The 9178-nt window shown below is 41.7% G+C and overlaps 1 protein-coding gene across 2 annotated transcripts; it reads left to right on the top strand.

Moving 5' to 3' along the window:
* Window positions 1–4250: 4250 nt before the first annotated feature.
* TRMT10C (tRNA methyltransferase 10 homolog C (S. cerevisiae)) lies at window positions 4251–8934 on the top strand. Of its 2 annotated transcripts, none has more exons than XM_011955043.1 (2): window positions 4251–4418; window positions 7243–8934. In XM_011955043.1, exon 2 carries the CDS (start codon window positions 7273–7275, stop codon window positions 8527–8529), a length of 1257 nt encoding a protein of 418 aa, XP_011810433.1. In that variant the 5' UTR covers window positions 4251–4418; window positions 7243–7272; the 3' UTR covers window positions 8530–8934. The 2 variants fall into 2 exon arrangements, with proteins under 2 accessions (XP_011810433.1, XP_011810432.1); XM_011955042.1 differs by lacking the exon at window positions 4251–4418 and adding an exon at window positions 4456–4524.
* The last annotated feature ends 244 nt before the right edge of the window (window positions 8935–9178 follow it).

Genomic DNA, 9178 nt, shown 5'->3' with positions numbered 1-9178 from the left:
TCTGGGGAACTGGAGAGTGGGTGCCTTTACTACAAAACAGCCTCTACTTAGGTCTAACCATTGTTTCCAAGAAGAAATATGAGCTAAGAGAGAGCATTCAGACCTTCTACTTTTTCAATTCTAGTGTTTATGTGACATTGCCTTATGGGTTTTTATGTATTTCCTTGCTTTTAAAAATTAGTCCTTTTTCTTTTCTTTTTTTATGTATTTTTTGTAGAGACAGGGTTTCACCATGTTGGCCAGGCTGGTCTGGAACTCCTGAGCTGAAGCAATCTGCCTGCCTTGGCCTTCGAAAATGCTGATTATAGGCATGAGCCACTGCTCACGGCCTAAAATTTATTTTTTGTGTACCTTACATCCCATATTACAAGCCATTTTTCTATGCCAAAACATATATTTTGAAAATCACTGTGCTTTTTTTTGGAGGTAAGATGTCTGAACCCTGGAAATATTCTTAATCTAGAACAGGTCAGATCCCAGACATACTGAATAAATTATGTTCTGCTATATTTTTAGAAACACTTCCAAAGATTTTTCACATAAAGAAACTTAGTAAACTTAACAGAATGAAATTTCCTTTACTTGACAAAGATCATATCGCAAAAACCTTCATAAAATATTAATGGAAAAACTTCAGATGTATCTGTTTAAAGAACAGGAACAAGAAAAAGATAACCCCTACCACTGCTATTTGTTATAACCACTAGAGGATATTTATTCTTGATTTTTTTCCATGTTTGGGAGTAAACTCATGATTATTTTGCTATCACTACCTCACCTTTCTAACATGATGGTAATCAGTCTCTTACAAAAGATCTTGTCTTTTAAAATCATTTGGAAAAGACTATGCCTACCTTCTTTTATTTTGGTAAAGTATATTTAATATAAACATTTCCATTTTAGTCATTTTGAAGTGTACAGTTCAATGGCATTAAATACATTCACGTTCTTGTACAACCATCACTACTATCCATCTCCAGAACTTTTCATCGTCCCATACTGAAAATCCATACCTATTAAACAGTAACTGCCCATTCTTCCCTTTCCCCAGCCCCTGGTAAACACTATTCTACTTTCTATCTTTATGATTTGACTATTATAGGTACTTCATATAGGTGGACTTATACAATATTTGTCCTTTAGTGCCTGGCTTATTTCACTTAGTGTATAATGCCTCCAAAGTTTATCCACGTTGTACCATGTATCAGAACTTCATTCCTTTTTCTGACTGAATAATATTCCACTATATGTACATGCAACATGTTTCTATCTATTCATCTGTTCATGGATATTTGGGTTGCTTCCACCTTTTGGTTATTATCAAGAATGCTGCAATGACATTAGAGTACAAGTGTCTGTTTGTGTCTCTGCTTTCAATTCCTTTGGGTATATAACTAGGAATAGCTGCAGAATATGTTCATTCTGTGTTTGGTTTCTTGAGGAACTGTTAAACTGTTCTTCATAGCATCTGCTCCATTTTGTTGTTGTTGTTGTTTGAGAGAGTCTCACTCTGTCACCAGGCTGGAGTGCAGTGGCGTGATCTCGGTTCACTGCAACCTCTGCCTCCCAGGTTCAAGCAATTCTCCTGCCTCAGCCTCCCAAGTAGCTGGGACTACAGGCATGCACCACCATGCTCAGTTAATATTTGTATTTTTAGTAGAGATGGAGTTTCACCGTGTTGGCCAAGATTGTCTCAATATCCTGACCTCGTGAACCGCCCACCTCGGCCTCTGAAAGTGCTGGGATTACAGGCGTGAGCCACCACACTCAGCTGCATCTGCTCCATTTTACATTCTTACCAGCAATATACAAGGTTCCAATTTCTACACGTCTTGGCCAACATTTAACTTTTTTGGCTTTTTTTCTCTTTAGAGACAGGAGAAACACAGACTTGCTTTGTCACCCATGCAGTGCAGTGGTGCAATCATAGCTCACTGCAGCCTCAAACTCCTGGGCTCAAGTGGTCCTCCTGCCTCAGCCTCCCAAGTATCTGGGACGACAGCCACACACCACTACACTTGGCTATTTTTTTATTTTTAATAGAGATGGGGTCCTGCTATGTTGCCCAGGTTGATCTTGAACTCCTGGCCTCAGTGATCCTCCCACCTCAGCCTCCCAAAACACTAGGATTACAGGCATGAGCCACCATGCCCAGCCTTATTGTGGTTTTTATTTTCATTTCCATAATCATGTTGAACATCTCTTTATGTGATTACTGGGCATTTTTATATCTTCACTGGAGAAATGTCTACTCAAGTTCTTTGATCACTTTGAATTGAGTTGTTTAGGTTTCTTTTGTTGTCGAGTTCTAGTTCTTTACATATTCTGCATTTTTTGTTGTCATTGTTTTGCTTTTTGAGATGGAATCTCACCCTGTCGTGCCCAGGCTGGCGTGCAGTGGCGCGATCTAGGCTCACTGCCACCTCTGCCTCCTGGGTTCAAGCGATTCTCCTGCCTCAGCCTCCCAAGTAGCTGGGATTATAGGCACTTGCCACCATGCCCAGCTAATTTTTTGTATTTTTAGTAGAGATGGGGTTTCACCATGTTGGACAGTCTGGTCTCAAACTCCTGACCTCAGGTGACCCGCCCACCTTGGCCTTCCAAAGTGCTGGGATTACAGGCGTGAGCCATCATGCACAGCCATATTCTGGATATTAATCCCTTAACAGATATATGATTTGCAACTATTTTCTCCCATTCTGTGGATTGCCTTTTTATTCTGTTGACAGTGTCCTTCTATGTACAAAAGTATTTCTTCATCTTTTTTTTTTCTCTTGAGACAGAGTCTCGCTCTATTGCCAGGCTGGAGTGCTGTCACACAATCTTGGCTCATTGCAACCTCTGCCTCCCAGGTTCAAGCAATTCTCCTGCCTCAGCCTCCTGAGTAGCTGGAACTACAGGCACACACCACCATGCCCAGCTAATTTTTGCATTTTTAGTAGAGACATGGTTTCACCATGTTGGCCAGGATGATCTCGATCTCTTGACGTCATAATCTGCCTGCCTTGGCCTCCCAAAGTGCTGGGATTACAAACATGAGCCACTGCGCCCAGCCCAAAAGTATTTCAACTTTATGAAGCCCAATTTGTATATTTTTTCTTATGTTGCCTATGATTTTGGTGTCATACTTATGAAATCTACCAAATCCAGTGTCATGAAGATTTTCCTCTATGTTTAATTCTGTTTTATAGTTTTCACTACACTATTATATTTAAGTATTTGACTCATTTTGAATTAGTTTTTATATATGGTGTTAGGTGAGGGTCCAACTTCACTCTTCCCATGTGTATATCGAGTTTTCCCAGCACCAACTGTCGAAAAGATTGACCTTTCCCCAGTAAATGGTCTTGTACCATATGTTTTTAAGATGACAGCTAAACCAAAATAATTGAAAACATAAAAACACTGTGCTAGCTAAACAAAATATGTGGAGGCTGGATTTTGGCCCAAAGGCCACCAATTTACAACCGTGTTTTAACTTCATTTCACATTAATTTTCCAAATGAACTAGGAGGAGAGAGAAACTTACCGTGGCTTACCATGTTCCAAGCATAGTGACAGGTACTGGTGATAAACTGGTCAAAAAGATTAAGAGTTTAAAGTCCTAGCGTCAGGGAGTTTGAACCTGAATAAGAAGTGTGAAAAAAAAAACCACTTTATTTTAGTACTTTGTCAGCAAATGTTTATAAATACGGAGCCCAAGCAGAGAGTCGGTTGAGAACAGGATTAGAAACAGTTTTTGTTTTGCTTTTTGAGACGGAGTCTCGCTCTGTTGTCCAGCCTGGAGTGCAGTGGTGCGATCTTGGCTCACCACAACCTCCGCCTCCCAGGTTCAAGTGATTCTCCTGCCTCAGCCTCCTGAGTAGCTGGGACTACAGGCGCGCGACACCACACCTGGCTAATTTCTGTGTTTTAAGTAGAGACGGGGTTTCACTATGTTGGCCAGGCTGGTCTCGAACTCCTGACCTCAAGTGATCCGCCCGCCTCAGCCTCCCAAACCGCTAGGATTACAGGCGTGAGCCACCTGGCAGGCCGAGAGACAGTTTTTAGGATAAATGGAGGAAAACACAACACAACACAACACAACATAACACAACACAACACAGGTACAAGTCCATGACAACTAAGAGCGTAGTCTGCAAGTACCCAATTGCCTACTGACAGCTGTCTCGTCTACGGCGCTTCTTTCGGCCGGGAAAGCGTTCTTTGAGTGCTGTGACATAAAAAAGCAGCGCCGGAAGGGAGAGGGCGGAACTTCCGCCTGAGCCCCGGCGACGAATTTGGTCTACCGTGTGGAATATTGGGTAAGTTGCGTGCTGGCTTCGGCGCGGGTCACTGGGCGTCCATACGGCGGAGTCCTTCGTCCTCTAGGGTTCCTGTACTTTGCGCCAGCTGGAACCACTATCTTTGCACTCCTGGTAAGCGAGTTTCTTCTTTCTCCTAATATGTGTGTTGGGGGTGGGAGGACGCCGGTGACGTTCCAAGACGCACTTAGTGGAGCGTATGCGCTCGGAAGGCCCAGAGGTAAGAGGAAGCCCTGTGATTAATAAACTATAACTAGTACAGTACCTTAAACAAAATCAGTGGTTCCTGAAAGGATGTCCTTGATTGCTTTTTACAATTGGGGTTTTCATTTCTGTGGTATTCTAAGTCTTTACTAGTTACAAGAATAAAACTTTTAAAACTCTTTCTGAAATCAATGTTTATTAGACTGGGGCCTGGGGACTCCAGTTTAAATATTTCGGGGATTTTAAAGTAAATTGTTTTCTTTAAAGGGAGGCTGAGCCGGGCGCGGTGGCTCACGCCTGTAATCCCAGCACTTTGGGAGGCCGAGGCGGGCGGATCACGAGGTCAGGAGATCCGAGACCATCCTAGCTAACACAGTGAAACCCCGTCTCTACTAAAAATACAAAAGAATTGGCCGGGTGTGGTGGCGGGCGCCTGTAGTCCCAGCTACTTAGGAGGCTGAGGCAGGAGAATGGCGTAAACCCAGGAGGCGGAGCTTGCAGTGAGCTGAGATCCGGCCACTGCACTCCAGTCCGGGCAACAGAGCGAGACTCCGCCTCAAAAAAAAAAAAAAATACAAAAGAATTAGCCAGGCGTGGTGGGCGCCTATAGTCCCAGCTACTCGGGAAGCTGAGGCAGGAGGATGGCGTGAGCCCGGGAGGCGGAGCTTGCAATGACCCAAGATCGTGCCACTGCACTCCAGCCTGGGCGACACAGCGATACTCCTTCTCAAAAAAAATAATAAAGGGAGGCTGAACTTTTTTTCTTTCTTTTAATGTAAGAAGCATCGATCAAGGATATTAGGAAAATATTTGCGTGATTACTGTGAGCCAAATACTGTCAAGCATTGGATTCAGTGTTAACATTATAGACAAAGTCCTTGTCCTCATGGACGCTAGCTAGTCCTTACCATCTAGAGAGGCAAATAGATAACCAGTCAATTACAGTACAATGTTAGAAGTACTGTCATAGGCACAAGAGTGCTGTGAAAACTAATGGTGGAATACTAAAGTGTGAGGTGAAGAGTAGCTAGAGATGCTGATGCAGCTGACCTGGCCGCAGCAGGCTTAGAAATATATGTTGGGAACAATACCAATGGATAGCCATATCCCTTGAAACAGAACACTGAAGGAGGACCAGATTGTGAAGCAAAGCTAGAGGGGCTATTTTGATTTGTTGCATTTGAGGTGTTTTTTGTTTGTTTTTGTTTGAGAGAGTCTTACTCTGTGGCCCAGACTGGAGTGCAGTGGTACAATCTCGGCTCACTGCAACTTCCGCCCCCCGTGTTCAAGCAATTCTTCTACTTCAGCCTCACCAGTGGCTGGGATTACAGGCGTGCACCACCACACCTGGCCAATTTTTGTAATTTTAGTAGAGATGGGGTTTCACCATGTTGGTCAGGCTGGTCTCAAACTCCTGGCCTCAAGCGATCTTCCTCCTCGGCCTTCCAAAGTGCTGGGATTACAGGAGTAAGCCACCGCACCCGGCCTGCATTTGAGGTGTCTTTCTGATGAATGGTCATTGAAGCCACAGAAGTAAGTCACATCTCACAAGGGAAATATATAGATTGAAAAAAAGAATAGGATAGAATGCAGAGTTATATCCACCTTTAAGGGAGGGGCATCTGGACATCAGTGCATAGGTCAGAGAGCAGGAAACCTGTGCAGGATCATTAAATGAAGCCAAGGGAAGAAGGAATTTTTCAAGTGTTTTATTTGCATTTCGTACAAAATTTGAATTCCCTTTATTTCTTTTCCTTCAAATTTGAGACTAGTTTTACATCTGTAAGCACCTTCAATATCTCATGGACATCCAGGCCTTTAGGATAAAATTGTGGAGCTTTTTATACATTTGTCCCAATCTTGGACATTTTCTTTGTTAAAAACATTATTTGCTGCAAAATAAAGCCTGAACTGGGGAAGAGTTTGTTGCTATTTTTTGATCAGTAGATCTCAGTATATTTCTGTAATGAGGGCATTGGTACAGCAGTTCCTAAGTGCTTTTTACCTTTTGCCATTCTCAGTTGCTTTCATGTCCTTTGTCTTTGTTGCTTTTGTGAAGGATCTTGTGTTTGGTTCTGTATCTGGGCTTAGTGTAGAATGGAGGAGAATGTAGCATCATGATGTCAGCTGCCTTGGTGATACATAAATTTGTTGCCCAGTAACATTGATTATCTGGGCCCCTAGATAAAAATCTAAAAAGGAAAGTTATCCTTTTAGCTAAAGCAATAGTGAAATTCATGTCTAAAATAAGAGTCTCACTCTGTCACCCAGGCTGGAGTGCAGTGGCACAATCTTGGCTCACTACAACCTCCACCTCCCGGGTTCAAGCAGTTCTCCTGCCTCAACCTCCCAAGAAGCTGGGCTTACAGGTGTCTGCCACCATACCTGGCTAATTTTTGTATTTTTGGTAGAGATGAGGTTTCTCACCATGTTGGCCAGGCTAGGCTTGAACTGCTGATCTCAGGTGATCCCCGACCTTGGCCTCCCAAAGTGCTGGGATTACAGGCATGAGCCACTGCACCCAGCCAAGAACCCAAATAAGTTTTAAACTTTTTGCTCAATGAGTGATCACAGGCTCTAGGCCACAGGAGTCTAGAAAAAAAAAATTGGTACAAAGATTTGACTTTGTGTTTCAAAAATTGATTTTATTTTGGTATTTCAGATTTATACTTGCACAATTAGTTGATAAGTTTTAAAAATCTTAATTTTTAATTGCATTTTTCTTCTTTTACAGAAGTTATCTTACATATCTGCTTTCCTCAAAATGAGTGTTTGTGTCAATTTCTTCAGACCTTTCACCAGGTTTTTGGTGCCATTTACCCTTCATAGGAAGAGAAATAATTTATATTCAACAATTTTGCAGAGGTACATATCTTCCAAAATACCAGCTGTTACTTATCCTAATAATGAGAGTACACCCCCTTCTGAAAAGCTAGAATTGGATAAGTGGAAAACTACCATGAAATCTAGTGTGCAAGAAGAATGTGTTTCAACAATCTCAAGCAGTAAGGATGAAGATCCTCTAGCTGCCACCAGAGAGTTCATTGAGATGTGGAGATTGCTTGGCAAAGAAGTACCAGAACACATCACTGAAGAAGAGCTCAAAACCATTACGGAATGTGTTTCTAAAACAGCAAAAAAAAAATATTTAAAATATTTATATGTGAAGGAAAAACAGAAAAAAGCTAGGCAAATAAAAAAGGAAATGAAAGCAGCAGCAAGGGAAGAAGCAAAAAATGTCAAGCTGCTGGAAACCACTGAGGAAGATAAACAGCAAAACTTTCTATTTTTACGACTTTGGGATAGGAATATAAACATTGCAATGAGCTGGAAGGGTGCCCAGGCCATGCAGTTTGGACAACCTTTGGTTTTTGACATGGCTTATGAAAATTATATGAAACCAAAAGAATTGCAGTATACTATTTCCCAGCTTTTAGAAAGTGAAGGATGGAACAGAAGAAATGTTGATCCTTTCCATATTTATTTCTGCAATCTAAAAACAGATGGTGCTTATCACAGAGAGTTGGTTAAACGGTATGAAGAAAAATGGGACAAATTGCTTTTAACAGCAACAGAAAAGTCTCATGTAGATTTATTTCCAAAGGACAGTATTATCTATTTAACTGCAGATTCTCCCAATGTTATGACTACTTTCAGGCATGACAAAGTTTATATAATTGGGTCTTTTGTTGATAAGAAGATGCAGCCAGGCACATCCCTAGCCAAGGCAAAACGGCTGAACCTGGCAACTGAATGCCTTCCATTAGATAAATATTTACAATGGGATACTGGTAACAAAAATCTCACCTTAGATCAAATGATGCGTATTTTGTTATGTCTGAAAAACACTGGTAATTGGGAAGAGGCTCTCAAATTTGTTCCCAAGAGAAAACATACTGGTTTTCTGGAGATTTCTCAGCATTCTCAAGAGTTTATCGACAGATTGAAGAAGGCAAAGACTTTTAATTCATTTTCAAAAGGTTCTCTAAATGTGTGTGCACAGAAGAAGTGGCTCAAATGAGAACATTTCATGGCCTACAAAGTAAATGGGTTGGAAATACAGTTCTGTTAATATATTTCTTCCCAAATAATTCATTTTTCTCTTCTAAAGGTAGCTTTCCCAACTGACTGCAGGGTTGTGTCTTTTCCCAATTAAATATCTGCAGAACTTCGGAATTATACTTTTACTGTAAAAAGATAATAAGTAAAAAGAATTGTCCAAGATTGTTGAACAGAATCATCTTTAAATTATCCCAACTAAATAGTTGTACCATTGGTAGACTTTTTTATGGAGGTTCCAAGAGGGTGGTGCCCTGGGGAGGGCTTGGAAGCTCGGCACCCCTTCCCCAATACCTTTCCCTGTGCATCTCTTCATCTGTATGTTTTGTAGTGTCTTATAGTAAACTAGTAAATGTGTTTGCTTCAATTGTATGAGCCACTCAAGCAGATTAATCAAGAGAAGGAGTTGGTACTCCAACTTGAAGCCAGTCAGTCAGAAGTTCTGTAGGCCCCGATTTGCAACTTGTGCTGGGGTGGGAGGAGGGAGCAGTTTCGGGGACTGGGCCCTCAACCTGTGGGCTCTGACACTATCTCCAGGTAGATAGTATCTGAATTGAATTACAGAACACCCGGCTGGTGTCCAGTGCAGAACTGATTGCTTGTGTGTTGAT

The sequence above is a fragment of the Colobus angolensis genome, unplaced genomic scaffold (genome assembly GCF_000951035.1).
Source record: "Colobus angolensis palliatus isolate OR3802 unplaced genomic scaffold, Cang.pa_1.0 Scaffold393, whole genome shotgun sequence".
NCBI lineage: Eukaryota > Metazoa > Chordata > Mammalia > Primates > Cercopithecidae > Colobus > Colobus angolensis.
The sequence above is the reverse complement of the archived record's forward strand: the minus strand, read 5'-3'. Positions and strand labels throughout refer to the sequence as shown.